At 43.7% G+C, this 21,185-nt stretch overlaps 1 protein-coding gene across 5 annotated transcripts in view; it reads right to left on the reverse strand.

Moving 5' to 3' along the window:
• Positions 1–20,243, reverse strand: part of LOC107376417 (echinoderm microtubule-associated protein-like 4) — a 72,516-nt gene extending 52,273 nt beyond the window's left edge. For all 5 annotated transcript variants that reach the window (XM_070542800.1, XM_070542799.1, XM_070542798.1 and 2 more), the window contains exons 1-3: positions 19,989–20,243; positions 6,802–6,987; positions 6,586–6,706 (exon numbers count right to left, since the gene is read on the reverse strand). In XM_070542800.1, coding sequence (XP_070398901.1) covers positions 6,586–6,706; positions 6,802–6,987; positions 19,989–20,013 — 332 coding nt within the window. In that variant the 5' untranslated portion in view covers positions 20,014–20,243. The remainder of the gene's footprint in view (positions 1–6,585; positions 6,707–6,801; positions 6,988–19,988) is intronic.
• Between the last annotated feature and the right edge of the window lie 942 nt (positions 20,244–21,185).

Here is a 21,185-nt window from a genome sequence, read left to right on the forward strand (position 1 = left end):
AAATTAAACAGCTTAAAGAGCAAGTCAACCCCTACCAGAGTCTAACTCCACTCCCGCTTCATGTTTGAAAAATGCAACACATGCTGTTGCCTGGCAGACCGAGAGGGCGGAGCCGCTAACAAATACACACACACTCAGGCTCACGACAGCATTGTGACATCATAATGTACCAGTTTACATCATAGCATACTTCTTAGCCAATAGCGGTGGCAGATTTAAATTAAAATACAGTGCAGAGTTTTTACCTGACAACGGCACAACACTGCCAGTTTTAGGCAGAATATTTAAATTTTAACTAAGATGCACTGAAGTGCCAAATTATTGACGACACGTGTCTGCAGCACGATTAGACACTCGTTTATTTAGTTTATCAGCAAAAAAAAGTTTATTTGGGGGTGACTTGCTCTTTAAGGGCAATTCTCATCTGTTTTGTTTGATCTCATCTGTAGACATTTATTATAATTGGGGGTGTCAAACAACTAATTTTTAAATGTAATTAAACATAGGCTGTGAATTAATCAAAATTAATCACTATTTCCAAAAATGACTGAAAAATACCAAATAAAACAAAAGTAAATGAATGCCATCCTCCTTGTGATGATGCCCTGGGCAACTGCCATAAAGTCACATCAAGAAATGCTGCTGATCATTCCAATGATCCCAAATAGACTCACATTAGGCCACATGAAAGCAACTGAACCCAAAAATATATTAACCAGTATATAACTGCACTCACACAACACGCCTGCAGCAACAGTTAGGACTCCTCCCTCCCTTTTAAAAGCGTTTTCGCTTCTGAGGACATTGTGGTTGTAAAACAACATACTAGTAATCTGGCCCCGGTGTGATCAACCAGTTTCTGCGGGAATGTGACGGCGGAACCGGTTTGCAGCGGCGCGAGTCCCCCCCCACCCACCCACCCACCACCACCACCACCACCCCCGACTATCAAATAGCGTCGCGCTTACAATTTTATAGACTTTTTTACGAGCTTAGGGCATGTCTAGCCTGTGTAATAATCTGGGGCTTGGGTGAATCACTTTTGAAAAGTTTTTAACTTACCCGGACACCGAGCTCTCTCCTTCCTCGCTGATGATTCTGACATGCTTGCGTTTAAGATGCTGCATCATCACCGTAGTATCCCCGTGCCATGCTAAGTCTGACCTACAAACGTTGCATGTCTTCGCCTGATTTAACTGAAAATGCTCCCAAACTTTAGAAGTTTTTACTTTTTTGGGGTCTCGCTGCTTCTGCCATGTTCCTAATACAAACACCTGCCGGCTCTCCACCGGTCTGCGCGCAACGGCGGGCGGGAGGGGAGGGGGCTTTTGGAAGAGTTGCGCAACACAACGAATCGATGACGCAATTCGTTGCCAACGCTTTTAGTAATCGATTTTCATCGAATTCATCGATTCGTTGTTGCAGCCCTAATGTGATGGGTAACTGGGTGATGATGAAACCAGCGACAACTATCTAAGTGAGACATCCTCATCTTAATCTGCTCCGGTAGGTAAATATAATTAGCTTGATATGTTAGCTTCCGTTTCGCTAATGGTGCGTTCGCTTTCTCCTCGGAACTCCGAATTTCCGACTAGAACAACATGAACGCGCTCTAAAGTTTGGCTTCACTTTACTAAATGTGACGGGTGAAGACGAAACCAGGGACGATCTAAGTGTGAGGCATCATCGTTTTAATCTGCTCCAGCAGCTAAATAAACTGTTTAAGATATCGTTAGCTTGATATGTTAGCTTCCATTGCTACCGTTGTTATCAGCTAATGGTGCGTTCGCTTTCTCCTCGGAAATTCTAACTTCCCAGTAGGAAAAATCAAATGAAAAAAGATGGCAAAAGGAATGAAGATACACAGTAAATTTAGTTCACAGTAAAGATGTTTGCTTCAGCTTAATTATCAGCTTATAAAACTACAAGGACGATGTTAAAATACAAACAGTTGTATGTTATTTATCGTGATATGTATCAAATATTGTTATATATTGAGAAAAATATATATTTAATTATAAAAGAGAATTAAAATAATAAACACTCAAAAGTATCGAAAATTGGTACCGTTAAGTACCGGTATCGATTCGTAGGTACCGGTAATTAGTACCGGATCGATTCAAATGTCAAAGGTACCCAACCCTAGAGGGAAGTCTTCGCCTCCCTGCTTAGGCTACTGCCCTCGTGACTCGACCCCGGATAAGTGGCTGAAAATGAATGAATGAATGAATGAATGAATTGATGGATGGATGGATGGATGGATGGATGGAGCTACTTATGAAATTCAAGACAAACAAACACAACTATGAACAAAAATCATAAATACTAAAGAAAATAACTAACTGCTAAACTAACTAGCTTAAATGGCGTTAAACACAGTAAACCACCAGCAGATCTGCAGAACAAGTCCTTGATATGCTCGAGTTGTTTGACCTTAAACAAAATGTCCACGCTCAAACACACGAGCAGGGCCACACTCTCGACCTAATCTCAACTAGAGACGTTGATGTGTCAAACGTTGTTGTTAAAGATGTGGGTCTATCTGATCATTTCTGTGTTTTCTCAGAGATATCGGTCTCACCTGCTACACTTCAGTCTACAGTTGTTCACAAAAAAAAGGTACATAGGTGACCACACTGCCTCAGCTTTTACCGAACAGATGAACTTATCAACGCGTCCAACATCCAGCTGTGTTGGCTCACTCTTAGCCAGCTTCAACTCAAACACTGGAAGTCCTTGACGCCATCGCACCTAAAAAGGTCAAACTCCTTTCAGGCAAACAGAAAGCTCCATGGAGGTTCTCTAGATCTGTTACTGATCAAAAACGAGAATGTAGAAAAGCAGAGCGCCGATTCAGGAAAAGTAATCTACAAGATCACTATCAGACCTTCAAAATGCAGCAGCGTACTTATAACGCAGAGATGAAAAAGGCAAGATCACCTTTTTCTCACAAGTCATCCATAATAACATTAACAACTCCCATGTTCTGTTTGCTACTGTCGAGAGGCTAACATCTCCCAGCACAGTTAGCCCCGGACTTCATATCTCAGACCACATGTGACGAGTTAGCATCTTTCTTCAATGAAAGAAAATCACAAACATTTGATAAGACATCAGGGATTCCCAAAGTGTGGTGCGCGCACCCCTCTGGGGGTGCGCGAGGTGAAAAGTGTAATGGCTGCGGAGCTCAGAGAAGTCTGTCATATGTCACCGTTAGCGTAGAAACTCATTTGTGGGTGGGCCAAAGAAAAAGTAAGTGGGCCCAATAAATGTAATTGAAAACAAGTACATTTTTGCGCGTGTCCTCCGCATGTGCCCTAGCTTCATAATAACAATGCGCCGAGCTTCAGCACTCTGGCCTGCGCACGCCGATATGTTCCGTATTTGATCATTTTTAACGGTGTTGGAGAAATCTGAAGGTGGCGAGTCATTCTGGCAGATTGTAATCAACACCTGTCTCATGCAGGTGTTCTGACGTTGTAAACCTCACACACAGAACATTGTGGATGTAACAAAATAACAAGAAATGATTCCCATTCAGGCTATTAACAACGCGCTGAAGATCTGAAGTTCAGAGTGCGTCTGTCAGAGGTCAGACGCGTTCCGGCTGAACCACGGCTCACGGGTGCACAAGTGAGCACATCTGGGCAGAAGTAATTTTACAACATTGGTTTAAATAGCGTCAATAACGAGACGCGGTGACTTGAGCGGCTGTGCCACGTGCGCGCGCACACACACACACACACACAGATTCAATAAGCGAACACGCTGCTTTAACTCCGGCGAGCCGTCAGACTGAAGGCAGAAATGAACGCTGCCTCCATCGTGATAAAAACTTTTAAGAGGTTTTTTTTCATTCAAGGTCAAATTAAGATATTAGCTTCTGGGATGAGTCTGGTCCGCTCCAGCCAGTGACTCCTCATGAACCTGACCACAACTCATGTTACTGCAGCATTTGTTATTCCGGTCCGCATGGCAGCGGATCGCAGATTCAGCCACATCATAAAACAGCAATAAGTCGGTCTGAGGTAAAAGTGAACATCATGGCTATATCTTGTCCCCTATAGACAATTGATTACGCACAAGTAGGTGATCAGCTCAGGTTTATGCAGAGCAGAAGGAAGGAGAGCGCTCTGGCCGCACAGGTTAAACGTTCCAACTTTAAGAAAACCATTAAATTGCATTGTTTATGTGCTACCTGGGCACTCTAAATATTTATTTAAAATGAAATCAAAGGAAATTGTAATGGTATCGAATGTTTATTAATTACTAATTAAAAAATGAAAGTGATGGGGAATTTTTTTTAACCCTGTCTGTTTAGCTTGACAGACAGAGAGAGAGAGAGAGAGAGAGAGAGAGAGAGAGAGAGAGAGAGAGACAGAGACAGAGACAGAGACAGAGACAGAGAGAGAGAGAGAGAGAGAGAGAGAGAGAGAGAGAGAGAGAGAGAGAGAGAGAGAGAGAGAGAGAGCCATGCCCTGATGTGTGTGTGTGTGTGTGGGGGGGGGGGGGGGGGGGTCGACATGGTCGGGACATAGAAGGGGGTGCGTGGCTAAATAAGTTTGGGAACCGCTGTTCTAAATCAACGAACACAACCAGACCACCGACACAGCCACTCAGCAGCAACCTGGCCAGAATGCCAACTTTCACCCTGATTAGTACTAAAACACTGAATGACATAGTAAAGACCCTAAATTCCTCTACCTGCTGTCTGGACAGCCAGCCTACAAACTTCTTTAAAATTGTTTTTAGTTGCCTAAAAGCTGAGGTACTGTAAATTGTTAACTGCCCTTTAACATCAGGTCTTTTTCCTAAACCACTGAAAGCTGCTGCTGTGAAACCCTTCTACAGAAGAGGAAACTAGATCCCTCGGTGTTGAACAACTACCGACCGATCTCTAATCTCCCTCTGGTGGAAAAATCATTAAAGAGGCGGTAATGATCCAAGTAAACAATTACTTAGAGTCAAATAACATTATGGACGGTCTTAAGTCAGGCTTTAGACAGCACCACAGCACAGAGACTGCACTGATTAAGGTATTAAACGACATTTGTCTCAACACTGATTCAGGTAAAGCATCTGTCCTGATGATGCTCGACCTCAGTGCAGCTTTTGATTCTGTGGACCGTAACATAATTCTGGACAGACTCACAAACTGAGTGGGACTATCAGGCTTGGCTGGTTCCAGACCTATCTCAAAGACAGGGGCTATGTTGTCTCTATTAGGGACTACCAATCAAAGCGAATCACCATGACATGTGGGGTCCCCCACAGCTCAATTCTAAGACCACTACTCTTTAATCTCTACATGCTCTCCCTGGGTCAGGTCACACGTAACAACAACATTGCCTATCATGGCTATGCTGATGACACCCAGATCTATTCAGCCCTATCACCTAGTGACTTTGGGCCACTGGACTCACTCTGTCAGTGTCTAGAACAAGTAAACGACTGGATGCAGTCGAACGTCCTTCAGCTAAACAAAGACAAGACTGAAGTTATTGTCTTTGGCAAACAAGAAGGATAGAATGGATGTTATTGCTCAGCTAGACTCCAGGGGAATAAAGATAAAGACTCAGGTTAGAAATCTAGGTGTTATTATTTACTCAGACCTGAACTTCTCTGGACATATTAAGGCTATAACTAAATCAGCGTTTTATCACCTTCATCAAATATCAAGAGTCAGAGGTCTCAAGTCCAGACCCGACTTAGAGAAAATCATTCATGGTTTTATTTCTAGTCGGCTGGACTACTGCAATGGTCTCCTAACTGGTCTTCCCAAAAAAGCTGTGAAGCAACTGCAGCTTGTTCAGAATGCTGCTGCTAGAGTCTTAACAAGAACTAAGAGAACGGAGCACGTCACTCCTGTTCTTAGATCCCTACACTGGTTACCAGTAAACTACAGAATATATTTCAAAGTGCTACTACAAGTTTATAAATCACTCAATGGCATGGGACCAACACACATGTCCGACCTCGATCCTGTATATACACCCAGCAGGGCTCTGAGATCCCTTGGAAACAATCAGCTGGTAGAACCTCGGGTCAGAACCAAACATGGTGGAGATGCATTTAGTTACTATGCTGCTCACATATGGAATCAGCTTCCCCATGACCTCAGATCTGCCCCAACTCTAGTGTTGTTTAAAACAAAACTAAAAACTCTAATGTACTCATCAGCCTTTAAATGAATTGTTTCTTATGCTGCATCGTCTCCACTGTAATCTGTGATGTAACTTGGTCTTCTCCTTTAGCTCTGAACTGTAATTCCATCTGTGTGTGTTTTAATTTGTGTTTTTATGTGTTTTCATATCATGTCCTGATAATTGTAAAGCACAATGAATGGCCTCTGTGTTTGAAATGTGCTCTAGAAATAAAGTGCCTTGGCCTAAATATCTATTAAACTGACATTTTACTAATTATTTTGATTTTAAGTTATAAAGTTTCCAAAATAAGCCCATGAAATAAAACTAACTCATCTAAATAAAGGCTTTAAACATTAAAGCTCACAGTCAAACCACAAGTAATCATTTATGAATTGTTGTGGTCCCGCCCATCATTTCCATGCTTTTACCAGGTTTTTACCTCTTGGCAGCAGATGACACCGTCTCCTTCCTGGTGACAGAGGTGGAGTCTCTCTTTCGTCCAGATGTGCCTCCATTGGAGATGCAGGACATAGAGTAAGCCTCTCGCAGTCCAGCTCCTCCTGTAGGGGGCAGCACTCAACTGTTAACACCAGGATGTAACTATGACAACAGCTCGCTCTTTCCTTATGCTTCCTGATAAACATTACTGACTCACCTTTTCCCCCATGCTGCTTCTTGCTTGCAGCGGCAGCAGAATCCTCTGAGACGGCGAGACGACGAAGGACGTCAGCAAAAGCAGCCTTCATCACAGTCAGTTCATCTTCCTGCTGTTGGACACGGAGCTCCAGAGCGGAGAGGCGATCATTGACATCAGAGACGCTTGCCGCAGACATGCTGTCATCTGCAGAAACCATGATACATAATTGTCACCACCACACACCATCTGTCATTGACATCTATAGACCTGTTGCTTTTCATAGTACATGAAGGGTAGGGGTGTAACGGTTACGTGGGGGGGGGGCTTTGAAAAGTTTCGCTTTGGCCTGCTCGGCTTGGGCCACCTGCGTACCAGTTCGGTTAATTTTGTACATTAAATAATGAAATTTTATTTGCGTGATTTAAGTGCAGCGGAAATAAGTTCCTAGGCGAGTTTCTGCACAGACGCTGTGTTGAGTGACGCATGATGGCTGCACAGGAGTGGCATTATAGCATCTGCTATAATGCCACTCCTGTTACAAAAACTTTATTACACTCAACAAAAATATAAATGCAACACCTTTGTTTCTGCTCCGATTTTTTATGAGATGGACTTAAAGATCTAAAATTCATTCCAGATACACAATATTACCATTTCTCTCAAACATTGTTCACAAATCAGTCTAAATGTGTGATAGTGAGCACCTGTGCTTTGCTGAGATAATCCATCCCACCTCACAGGTGTGCCACATCAAGATGCTGATCTGACATCATGAGTAGTGCACAGGTGTACCTTATACTGCCCACAATAAAAGGCCACCCTGGAAGGTGCAGTTTTTTTGCTTTATTGGGGGTCTGAGGACTCAGAAACGGTCAGTATCTGGTGTGACCACCATTTGCCTCATGCAGTGCAACACATCTTCTTCACATAGAGTTTATCAGATTGTCAATTGTGGCCTGTCGAATGTTGGTCCACTCCTCTTCAATGGCTGTGCGAAGTTGTTGGATATTAGTGGGAACTGGTACATGCTGTCGTATACGCCGGTCAAGCACATCTCAAACATGCTCAACGGGTGACATGTCTGGTGAGTATTCTGGCCATGCAAGAACCGGGACATTTTCAGCTTCCAAGAATTGTGTACAGATCCTTGCAACATGGGGCCGTGCATTATCTTGCTGAAATATGAGGTGATGTTCATGGATGTATGGCACAACAATGGGCCTCAGGATCTCATCACGGTATCTCTGTGCATTCAAAATACCATCAATAAAATGCACCTGTGTAACAGATGCCTGCCCATACCATAACCCCACCACCACCATGGGCCACTCGATCCACAACATTGACATCAGCAAAGCGCTCACCCACACACCACACACGCTGTCTGCCATCTGGCCTGAACAATGTAAATTGAGATTCATCCGTGAAGAGAACACCTCTCCAAAGTGCCAGACGCCATCGAATGTGAGCATTTGTCCACTCGAGTCTGTTACGATGACGAGCTGGAGTCCGGTCAAGACCCCGATGAGGACGACGAGCATGCAGTTGAGCTTCCCTGAGACGGTTTCTGACAGTTTGTGCAGAAATTGTTTGGTTATGCAAACCAATTGTTTCAGCAGCTGTCTGAGTGGCTGGTCTCAGACGATCTTGGAGGTGAACCTGCTGGATGTGGAGGTCCTGGGCTGGTGTGGTTACATGTTGTCTGCGGTTGTGAGGCCGGCTGGATGTACTGCCATATTCTCTGAAACACCTTTGGAGACGGCTTATGGAGGAGAAATGAACATTCAAAGCACAAGCAACAGATCTGGTTGACATTGCTGCTGTCAGCATCTGTGACATTTTGCTGTGAGACAAAACTGCACATTCCAGGGTGGCCTTTTATTGTGGGCAGTATAAGGTACACCTGTGCACTACTCATGATGTCAGATCAGCATCTTGATGTGGCACACAAAAATACAAGACCAAAATATCACTGCACCAACAACATGAACAGAAACAATTTTTGCTGAGAAACACACAGTAATAATTCATTGTGCATTTAGTGGCAACCACAGCCACCACACGTGATGTGTTGAAAATGCCCAAGTCTATCCTTGTGAGAGCACTTGTGTGTGTACACACGCTTGTATATGTCAGGTTTCTCTATAGGAGCGCCCAATAGTGAGTAAGAGTGGCGCTTTAGGACTGTAGAAACATTTTGTAGTTCCTACAGACTCTTCAGGAACCAGCCTGTTTTTGCGCACATTTGGACAGATAGGAACTAGGAACTTTTCCTCATTTTAACACCTACTCAAAGGCAGGGACTTTCCATGGTTCCTAAGGAGCTAACGTGACGTAGGCGCTTTGTGAGCTACGCCCCTTGCATGATTTCCACATCTATTTTGTTCCGATTCTTATTTGTTTATTTAGAAACAGACTGGACTGCATCCCGGATACTCCTGCGGCCACCAGCACACCTCGCCAAAATCCAACAGGTAAAGAAAGCATTCTTAATGCATTTACAAATGTTTGCGAAAGGAAATTTTCCATTTTGGGATTAAATCTCGGAGCGATAGCGAGGCTGAGAGACTGGGTAGGCCTATGAGGATTTGCTCTGGAGTGGTTCTCCTCTTATCTCTCTGAGCGCTACTTTTCTGTGGCCGTCTCCAAGTTTAGGTCCTCCACCACCTCCCTTACCCATGGTGTCCCACAAGGTTCTGTGCTGGGGCCTCTGCTCTTCCTCCTCTATCTGCTTCCACTTCAGCACATCCTGAGCTCCTTCAAATGAATCTCCTATCATTTTTATGCAGATTACATCCAACTGTACATCTCCTTTAAGCCCCATTAGATGTCTAAGCTGCAGCTGTTACACACCTGCTTAGACTCTATCAAAACCTGGATGGCTGGGAGCTTTCTTCAGCTGAATGAAGATAAGACTGAGATCCTCATCTGTGCCCCAGACAAGCTGGTTCCCAAAGTCAGAGACTCTCTTGGTCAACTTGCTTCTCACACCAAACCTTCTGTCAGGAATCTTGGCGTGACCTTTGACCCAGCTCTCACCCTGGATTCTCATGTCAGTTCTCTTGTTCGCTCTTCCTTCTTCCATCTCAGGAGTCCCATTCTGTCCCGCTCTGAACTTGAGACAGTTATCCACACCTTCATCTCCTCATGCTTAGACTACTGTAACTCTCTTTTCACGTGTCTGAGCAGAACCTCCCTGAACCGTCTACAGGTGGTTCAGAATGCCTGTGCTCTGCTTCTGACCAAGTCCTCCAAACACACCCACATAACCCCGCTTCTCCTCCAGCTTCACTGGCTGCCAGTCAACTTCAGGGTTCATTTCAAGATCCTGGTTCTGGTCTTCAGGGCCTTACATGGACAAGCACCATCTTACATTGGTGATATTCTTAGTCCCTACACCCCCAGCAGGTCCCTGAGGTCCAGTGATCAAAGCCTACTGGTTGTGCAGCGCACCAGGCTCAAGACCAAAGGTGGCAGATCATTTGCTGCTGTGGCCCCAGACTCTGGAACTCTCTCCCCCTGAGCCTGAGATCAGTGGACTCAGTGAACTCCTTTAAAAAGCAGCTGAAGACTCACTTGTTCAAGCTGGCTTTTGTATGACCTTCTTCACCTCTCTCTCTTTATTCTGCTCTCCCCACCTATTCCACCTTCCTCAGGATCCACTGATTTCCCTCTTTCCTGTTCACTTTCTTTCTTTCTTAACATTTTTTTAATCACAATTGCCTGTTTTTGCTAATTTCAAATATATCTTTAAACATTTTTCTAAATGCTTTTTTATATTTTTTACATTTTTTGTTTTTGTGAAGCGCCTCATGATTTTTATCTTGAGAGGCGCTATAGAAATGATATTTTCTTCTTCTTCTTCTTCTTCATGTATTTGTACCAAATTAATATTTTAGCTTTCTTTTATGGTGGGCTGGTTTTATTAATATGTGTGGTTTGTAACTTATCACTGAGTAAATAAGTTAGTTTAGGACACTGTATGTTACTGATAAAGGTATTTTTATAAAGTGTTTCAGGGGTGGACATTAACTTCAAAACCAACCGGCCAGCCGGGCCGGTAACTCTGAATATTTACCGGTCCCGCCAAGAATCTACCGGCCCCGCTGGTCAGCTGCCAAAACGAGTCAAAATAACAACTGAACCGTTTTAAATGTAATAAACCTTTATTTTGTACACATTCACAAACATAATAACGTATTCAAGTTTGAATTTGTTTGTTCCCTCAACAAAACACAATTTTGTCGTCGCATACTTCCGGCATACAACGCAGTACATCACCAACTCCGCTTTGCTGTACTCGAGCCATTGGCTGTGTTCGAGATGAGCCAGTTCTGCGCAGATTAGACCAGCGGTGATCGGCGAGCGGTGCATGCGGTTAGATTTGTGTCCAAATTGACGCCGACTTGCTCTGACGTCATGCATACGTAGGCAACGATAACCTCGTGAGATCAAGGCGGCCGCAGATTTTGGAGCAAGGCGCTGCAGTTGCTCTCCCTCAGCTGCAAAACATAGAGGATGATGGGAAACGCCTGGCTCTCACCTGATCTAAGATCTGATTGGTTCACATTTTGATCCAAACATCCGGTGGTAGAACATGAAATGTTAGTTGGTCACATGAATTCTGTAAATCATGTTACGTTGATGATGACAACTATATAGGCCATAAGGAGAAATGTGTTTTGTGTTCTTTTGTCACGTTTCCTATGAGCACACTGAAGCTACAGCTGCTAACCTTTACTTATTATTACAGTCATGTTATCATATACAATATATGATATCCACAAGCACGTGAGGATGTGTTTCAGCTGCTAACGGGCACCAGAATTAAAATTGAAAATTGAACAAGTGTGAATGCTAACGCGATATCTTCATCCATCATGCAGGGAAAAACTAGTTCTCTCTCTCTCTCTCTCTCTCTCTCTCTCTCTCTCTCTCTCTCTCTCTCTCTCTCTCTCTCTCTCTCTCTCTCTCTCTCTCTCTCTCTCTCTCTCTCTCTCTCTCTCTCTCTCTCTCTCTCTCTCTCTCTCTCTCTCTCTCTCTCTCTCTCTCTCTCTCTCTCTCTCTCTCTCTCTCTCTCTCTCTCTCTCTCTCTCTCTCTCTCTCTCTCTCTCTCTCTCTCTCTCTCTCTCTCTCTCTCTCTCTCTCTCTCTCTCTCTCTCTCTCTCGTAGAGGAAGAGAGCTGAGGAAATGGAGGACACCAAGTAATTAAAAGAAAAAGCTGAGCCGAGGCGCGCCTCGAATGGGGAGCGTCTGATCTGAACTGAGGAGCGGCGAGCAGCGGCCGGACTTCGTGAGCCATTCGCTTCTCGGTGCTTCCGCGGCCGGTGTGTCCCCGGCGTTAAACGCCGGCTTTCAGCCACTCCCCCTGCTGCTTCCGTCTGTTTTCCAGGCGAGCCGCTACTCAACTCAAATACGGCCATTCTCCGCACCTCCCGTCTTCTTTAAACCTCCAAGAATCATTTCACCTATGCACATGCTTCTCTGCTTCATACCGTTTCGAACTGTCTCGCTTCTCCTCACCAGTTTTAAAGCGTTTTGCCGGAGATTTCATCAAGAAATCCAATCCCTGTGGTGGCGCGATCTTCCTGCGTGCTTGTGTGTTTCTAGCGTGGTTCCACTTCGTCTTTAATAGTGAACTTATAGTTCACGTGACAATAACTAGAATCGTGCAGTACGTGGCTAGAGGCGCGCAGGTTCACGCGCGCGAAACGAAAACTGCGGCTTCCTACAGGGCGGGGCCATGATGCAGGTGAAAGCCGGTGTGTAAATGACAAATAATGCTTGGGCGCCACCCGGGCGGTAAGTCGTCAAGTATTTACCGCCCGGCGAGAAAATTTAGCGCCATTGGCGCTCGGGCGCTTTAAAGGTCCACCCCTGTGTTTAATTCTGAAATGTTTATCCATCCTGCTGCTACACCAGAGCCAGCGTCTGCTGAGGCATCAGCTTCTGTCAGCCAGCTGCTGGCACCCTCTGCCACCCTACACCAGGTAAAGAATGGTCTTATTCCATCCATATGTACCAAATGTCATTAAAATGGTTTAATTCTAAAAAGTTTCTTCATTCATCATCTACACTGCACCTAAAACCTACTGACTGCCAGCACTCACTGCCACCCCAGACCTGGTACACACATCTAATTCTACGTGGTTAGATTTTAGTGTATTAAATGGCACCTGTGTGTTATTTTTTTCTCCACCCTCCCATGTTTTTTCCTCCAGGAAAGAGAAAAATGGTGACACATGTCTGGCTACTGTGCAGAAGATGCTCTGGTCAGAGGCTGAACAGGACTGGTAGAGGGATGAATGGTTTAATACCACGATGCAGTTCTGTGAGCTGACAGAGAGGTAGTCTAAAAACACTGTTTCAATACTTTTTTTTTTTTACTGCTATTCAGCAAGTGTTTTGGTGATGTAGGTTTGTTTTGTATTTGTGTGCGATAGTGGGCCTCTTTTGTTTCCTCTTTTCTTCCTCTGGGGGGATGGCGACAGGGAGGGCGTTTAGGTTGTTTTTGTCATTTCATCTTTGTTTGCCGTCAAGGCTAGTGCTTTGTGTCTATCCTCAGGAGACGGTGGTTTCAGGTTTTTGACTTGGAATGTGAGGGGTATGAATAACCCAGTTAACAGATCTGAAGTATTCTCTGACTTAAAATGCTTAGGAGCTGATGTGGTGTTTTTACAAGAGACCCATCTATGGAGAGAGGATCGAGCTAAGCTCAGATGTCCATGGGTGTGACAGACATTGTATTCAATGTTTGGTTCCAGGGCCAGAGGGGTGGCCATCCTGATTAACAAAAGTTAAGTTTGTGGCCGCTAAGATTGAAGCTGATCAAAACGTGAAATACGTGACTGTCGTAGACAACATACGTTCCTGTTCTTTTGGTCAATGTGTTTGTATCAAATGTTGAAAATCCAAGTTTTGTGACACTCATTCTTTAATAGATAGTGATTGGAATTGTGTTATTGATCCCATTCTGGATTACAAAGGACCATCATTATAAGGTTATTGTTACGTGTTTTGTTTATAGGTGTGTAACTTGTTTACATTTTTGTCTACCTCTAGAGTTCAAAACACTGTTCAGGCTGAAATGTTGTACTTTAAATATATTTTGTGCTATGTTTACTTATGGAGTTCCCACCCAAAGATTCATCCACTCTTTGTTGGTACATTTTTTTCTTTTGCCATGGCCACTATGTTTTGGTATAGTTGGTCTTTTCCATATTTGAAAAGAGAATAATCAAACTGGCATCTTTATTTTATAAGAAAGCTACAAAAAATATCTGTAGAATCAAATAGTTTTGTTCTTACAGTGTATTCGAATCAAGTTGCTTTGAATATAATCGGTCATTAATAAAAGGACATAACAATTGTAACCAGTAAATCTAGAAGCATACCGAATTTTTTACCACAGAAAGATGTGCAGCCCTAATGAGCAGTCAGTGGTCGCAGTTATGAGTATGGGAACAAGGGTTCGGTGTAACGTTTTTGGCTTCTGGAGCTGGTTTTACACCATCCTTTCCGGTGCTCTCAGCACTCGTGTTTGCATGAACCCCTTCCTAGCCATTTTTGGGTCCAGTCACTCATTCTAGAATACTGGCCTTTACTTTTGGCCAGGCACTGTTTATTGCTTCAGTGGAAATCTCCTGAGCCTCCTTCCAGTGCCTTCTGGTTTCAATCATTCTTGTTGTTCTTGACAGCGTGTTTACGCGTGGGACCCCTTCATAGATGCAGGTCACTGAATGCTGTGCCAATTGAATTTGCACCCCCCATTAGGTTAGCGCTTTTGTTTTGTTGTTGTGGGGAAAAAAGAAAAAGCATAGGTGAGAAAAACTAATTGTTTGAGCAGGTGTCTTTCCATTTATGGCATTTATTTTACTATAAACGTATAGGCAAATTAAATAAATTTATTTTATAAACTTTTTTTTTTATCTCTCCTGCTGTGGCACATTCAGCGGTTGCTTCCTGCCAATCTGCTCAACGCACATGCAGTAGTCGCTATCCGGATCGGTTGCCACGTAGTGGCCATCCAGCTCAACCTTGGTGTCCAGAGAAAGAAGACATGGCGAGTAGACTAAAGAGCTCAAAAGTATGGATGCACCGATGGATCGGCATTTGATCCCAATCGGCCGATAGCGCCCCTATCGGTTTTGATCGGAGTTTTCAAAATAGATCAAAGCAGACCGATCAGGTAGGGTTGTCACGGTAACCGGTGTAGCTGTAAACCCCGGTAAAAAAAGTTGACAATAACAATAACCGTCTTGTTTTTAAAAATAAATATTATCCCAGTGGGTTTACCTTGGCTGCGGTGTAGGCGCGGTGACCCTTACCAGCCACAGTATCATCTGCTGAAGTTGCCGACGGCACATGCGCCCTTTGTTGTTTACAACCAAAACTTTCTTGAAGCTAAAGCTGAAATAATGGCCAAAGGAAGAGACGGCAGCGCTCAGGACATTTTTTATCCCTCAAAGAAGACAAAGTGGGAAGTACGGGCATTTTTTGGATATTTGAAGAATTCCGAGGACAGTTGATAGAAGACGGCTATCCTGTTTGCAGCACGTGCAGAAAAAGTGTCTGTGAAAGGCAGCAACGCTTCAAATCTCATGACACATCTGTGTGGCCATCACCCACAACTCTACAGTCAACGCAAGGCAAGCTAACGTTAGCGTTTTAGATAAAATGCGTGATCCGAGGATTTGGGTTGAGGGAGAATGCAACGAGTCGCTATATAAAGCAGCCGCAGCGCCGCTACCTGCATATAAACCGTGTCGCGGACACCCCCATGTTGAAATGACGCTATGCATTACGGGGCTCCCAGGGGCAGATAAGAGTTGGTCTCTCTCCGAGAATAATTATGAATTTAACAATGATTACTGCCTGATGACATTTTCCCAAATCTGCAAAGCTCACTGGAAGGACACAAACCGAGGACAATATTTTCCTGACATAGGGTTTATTACTCAAGTAAGGGTAAAAAAGTATCTGATTAGAAGGCTACTTGAGTACTGAGTATCATCTGATCTAATATTTTTAAAATGATGACATCAAACAGACATAAAAGAAGTTATGGGCAAATATTGGTATTTTAAAGACTAAAGGGAAATAATGTAAACAAATAAACAACATAATTAATTACAAAATAACATATTTTAGGCAAAATTTAGACACAAACTGGGGACAATATTTCCTGACATATACATATAGGGTTTATTTAATCGTGTGAAAATGTAGCACGTTTAAAAAAATACCTCGATAATACCGAAAACCGTGGTAATTTTGGTCACAATAACCGTGAGGTTAAATTTTCACACCGTGACAACCTTAATACAGACCATTTTAGATTAGGTTACATTTCCTTTATTCCCAGATTATGTAGTTTGTAGCACTCATTATAATGTTGTAGAAAATTTCTGGCCAATCCACGTGATCGGTATCGGTGATCAGCATTCTTTGATATCGGTATCGGTGATAGGCAGAAAAAAATCTGATCGGTGCATCCCTACTCAAAAGTGTAGGAGCATAATACAAAGACAAAAGAAAGGTATCACAGATTTCAAAGCAATGATCAAGCAGCTCAACCACAGATACCACTAAAACTACCAACCAGGCCAATCTCATTTCACCACCATGATGGAAAAGAAATATGTAACACCCTTTAAAGGCCCCATGTGTGAAATCCACTGAAATCATGATGAAAAAATGACTCTTTAGCACCATGCAGTTCAGAGAAAGTATTGCAGCTACAGTGGCTCACTCATGAGTTTGATGTGATAAACTTTTACTGTAAAATGATGTAATGCAATGTAATAATGTTATGCTTGTGATTTTTTTATCTATATTTCCTCCTAAAAACAAAAAAAGACACAGTAAAAATATTTTTGTTCACTCTTTTGCAGGAAGCTTATTTATCATTTTTGAAAGTTATGTAAAAAGATGTGATCTCACTCAGTTTAACGATCTTTAATTTGAGGTGGTTTAGTCCTCATAATGGACAATAAGTTCTGTGAATGTGGAAATATTTGCCTAAGGGAAACAGAACATTTAAGGCGAACATAATTTCCCACAACACCCATTTCACGTGGATCACGGTGCCTCGATGTAAACAAACCGGCTGCCGCTACCAGCTTGTATGGATATGGAGCGACCACTGGCTGCTCGTTAACTACGGCTGGTGAAGGAGTGTTGTTGGTGAGCCGGGGACACGCTGTGCAGATCAAGTAAACAATGCTGACTTAGTCACCAGCTAATCGTGGCTCACGGCTGGCGTGGTGGAGTTGGGCGTCATGAGCTGCTAGTTAGCCATGGCTAGAGCCGGGGAGACGCTGTGTGTAAACTCCCACGAATTACCAGCAAAAGGAGACCAAAGTCTAAAGGAAACGTTTGAGAAGAAGCCCTCTAAGTCGGAGCGTCTCAGTAACGCGTGGAAAACTGGAGCGTGTTGGGAGAGACGGCAGGCAGCAGGAAGTGAGGAGACTTGAGTAGAAGGACTTTGGAACAGACACGTTGGGACCGTGTCAGGAGTTCTGGTACGAGGAAAAGACGAATGAACAACTCGAGGTGCGTTTGGGAGTCAGGGACACTAATCGGAGGCTGGCGTCCAGCTAATAGCGGGCGGGGATCTGAACATTAATTAAAGTTCCTTGTGTTGGACATGCTGACGAACTGACAAATTTTACATGTCTTTTGACTTAATTGTATATTATTCAAACAAGTACAGCAACGGTGTAGCAGACTCCATGCTTCCAGGGCGCACTACTGCCCTTTGCTGGTTCTTTCAGGTTACAGTCATAGTCCAAACAGGTAAGTGGAGCTCGTATGTCCCTAAACAGATACTGTATTTCAAGATGGTATTTAAAAATGTATGATTTAAAGTTGAGAGGAATATTTAGAATTGATGTTGGTGAGAAATATTAGTGAAAAAGGACAAGTTTGTGAACTGGAAACACAGGACTTGATGGTAAACAGGTAACAATTTCACACACTGGGGCTTTAAAGTGCGTGCGTGCGCACGACATGTCTGTGTGTTTCTCTCTGGACAAAAATAAAATAAACATTAGAATAAAATGCATTTTATGATCAAATAAAAAGGTTGCTGACTGAACAATCAAGAAACTAATATTTTTTAAGCATAAAACATTTTCTTTGTGTTAAATCGTAACCTACTTTACTTGATATAGCAAAATTAGAGGCCAGCCGATACATTCAATTTTTTCCTATATCGACCATAGGCCCAAATTATTTTCAAAAGCAGATAAATAATAAATCAGGTACCTGCGTGGTCAACTGCCACCACTGCTAGACTGAGGAAAGGACCCGAAGGACCCCAACACACGTTTTAAAAATGTTTTGAGTTTGTTTTATATTTGAAGTGCAAAAAATACTTAATCATTTCATTTATATTAGAGGCCGACCGATATATCGAGTCGAATTGTTCAATTATTTTCTACATAGGCCAAAATTATTTTAAAAGGCTGATTAAAAACATTGGGCACCTGCGTGGTCAACTGCCACCAGTGCTAGACTTAAGAAAGCTTCAGATATCGGCCATCGGGAACAAAATGCATGAAAAATCGGTATCAGCCTTTAAAAAACCCATATCGGTCGGCCTCTAAACAGAATTATTAATGTGGTAAATTAACTAACTTTAATATATTTTATCTTTACGGTAAAGCAGACCCTCTGAGCTGTCGATGGTCCCTGACTGCTGACGTGTGGACCAGCCGTGCTACAGAGGCGTACCTTGGTGTGTCCTGCTATTTCCTGAGTTAAGATTGGAAGATGAAGCACTACAACCTTGCCACCATGCCTCTTGTGAACACAAGTCATGTTTGGTTTTAGGTGCCTACCTCCATCTGACTAACATTTGTATTAACAGGTTACAAAGTTAATTAAAGTTGTTGATAAGCAACCATCTTGTCTTTATGATTAGATGGCAAGCTAATGATGGTATATTAGAGCGTCCTGGTGCAATAAGCTAAACTTTTATGAATGACTCGATTAGTCGACCACTAACAGTCATTTGTGGCAGCCCTAGTTGTATAGCACCTTTCAGAGCCAGAGGACTCCAACGCCTGCAACTCACAGCAGTGTACAACTGGTTTTTGTGTCAAATCGAGGTCAGGTCACATTCACACCAAGAAGCGGGGGTGGGGAGTCCTGGTCGTTGGGAACTAGCATATTTTAGTTGTTTCCCTGCTCTAACACACCTGATTTAGAGGTTGAATCACATTTGCAGACTCTGCAGAAGCCTGTAAATCACTTGCTTATTAAACCAGGTGTGTTGAAGCAGGGAAACAACTAAAATATGCTGGATAGCAGCTCTTGTGGGACCAGGATTCCCCAGGCCTGCTATAAAGGAACCCCTCCGGACCACCTCCTCCAGCAGGTTTCAGTGCGGTTCCTTTGTTCCATTAAACACTGAAGAACCCAGACCAGGATTTGATTCACAGATGTGAAAACACTTGCAGTATTCAGAAAGTGTTCCCATGGTGATGCAGAAATTCACTAAACTGTTTTCTCTCTGAACCTTCTGGCCTCCAGTCAGAAAAAGGTGAGACGTGGGCGGGACCCCAATAAAAAAACATAGGACCTCAGGTTAGGCTTAGAGAATCCAAGGTGAGACGTTCACTGACAAACAGTACAGGTAAACCGGATAAAATAGGCCGTTAGTCAGAAGTTTTGGGGAACTTAGTGATGCTCTCATAGCACTTGTGACTGGATCCGTTCGGATTAGGTTCCTGGGTGGTCGTTCCTTTTAGAAGGCGAAGCTCCTCCTGCGATCGGGTTCAGATTTCTGATCAAACATCAAACTGCACGTGATCAATCAACATTGACGTTTAGGTGAGTTTATTTCACAAGAGCTGAACGTGCACGTTAGTCAGTAACAGGTGTGCACGTGACGTTTATGCACTTATAGGTACCAGCCCTGGTCAATAAAAGAGCAGATACAGATCTCAGGTCAAAAGTCACACGTGCGACTACACCCGGGTCCAGAGAAAGTGAGGGTCCACAACTCCGCATCACTTCTAGTGAGCATAGCGGCTGGTTTTGTTGCCCCACGACCGCCGGAGGGGCGGTGCAGGGGCTTTTTGATAAAAACAGCAGTGACACGTGTAAAGCCGCCCGAGGCGCGTGTGACCCTCGGGTTCGCGCCACTGCGCGGATAAGTTAGCAGGTGATGTTCGGCCGTGGGGGCGGTCGGGACTCACCTAAACTACCGGTAAATCCGTCCATTTTTCTGGATAAAGGCGGGAGTCCGGGCCGGAGGCCTGCAGGAGGCTGCGCGCACACCGCGGGCCTCTGTCCGTCTTTTCCACCTCAGCTGGGCTCAGGAACTACAGAGTCCACGCGGGTCGGTCTCTGGAACGCTTTCCGCGGGATCGGTCCGTGCACGAGGCCGAAGATCAGCCGCCTGTCTGCGGGCTGAACGAGGAAGACTCCGGATCGTCCAGCCGCTCGAGAAATGCAAAGAGCCGCGACTCTACTGCGCGTTTCCGACTCCGTGTGCTCCGCCTCCGGGGGAGGGACCGAGAGACCCTGGGGGGAGGAACCAATCAAGGCCCCGCCCACATTAAACGTTTATTTAAAAAAAAAAACGTAAAAATGTGAACTTATATGGAACAGACTACAGGAAGTAGTCATTTAAAAGCTAAAAGCAGACTGAGACCTTCAGACGGATCCCCTGTGTTGTAACTGCCTTCTGTCATTTTGTACGTAAATCTGTGTAACTGAAAAGTTTGTTACTAACTTTTGCTGCCTCTTGTCCAGGACTCCCTTGAAAATGAGGTGTTTAATCTCAATGGAGCCTTTCTGGTTACATAAATATAATAAATCTTATTACATTTATAATACAGTTATATCTGTCGGCTCATTGAGATTATCTTATTAAAGCCGAGTACATAGGATCAACACAGGTGTGCCTTACCTGGTATGAACTATAATAAAACTGTTATATTCTAATAGAACAGCCCAGCTGTGTGCAGCTGCTCAGTTTCTCTCCTAGAACGCAGAAAACTGGTCTAAATCATAACCAGCTTTGAATGAAATTTAGATTAAATGAAACTTATTTTAAAGTGAAGACATAAGATAGTGTCATAATTAAGTAATAGCCCCAGTAGGGCCAACAGATAGTCAGTGTGATAAATGCAGCAAGCTCACATTTGATGTTTTTCACGTTCTTTGATAAAAGAAGCGAACTGGTCTGTTGCAAAAGAGGGCGGATTGGTTATTATAGCGATGAGTTCACATTTTCTTTAAAAAACTCCCCAAGATCTGACTATAAATATAAAAACCCTGCAGCAAGGCAGACGGTTTCACCTGACTTGAAATAACCAATCACAGCCAATCAGAGGCGAGAAAGGCGGGACCTTACTTGGACATTCTATGACAGGAGGCGGGCGGCAGCG

Source organism: Nothobranchius furzeri, chromosome 12 (assembly GCF_043380555.1).
Source record: "Nothobranchius furzeri strain GRZ-AD chromosome 12, NfurGRZ-RIMD1, whole genome shotgun sequence".
Taxonomy (NCBI): domain Eukaryota; kingdom Metazoa; phylum Chordata; class Actinopteri; order Cyprinodontiformes; family Nothobranchiidae; genus Nothobranchius; species Nothobranchius furzeri.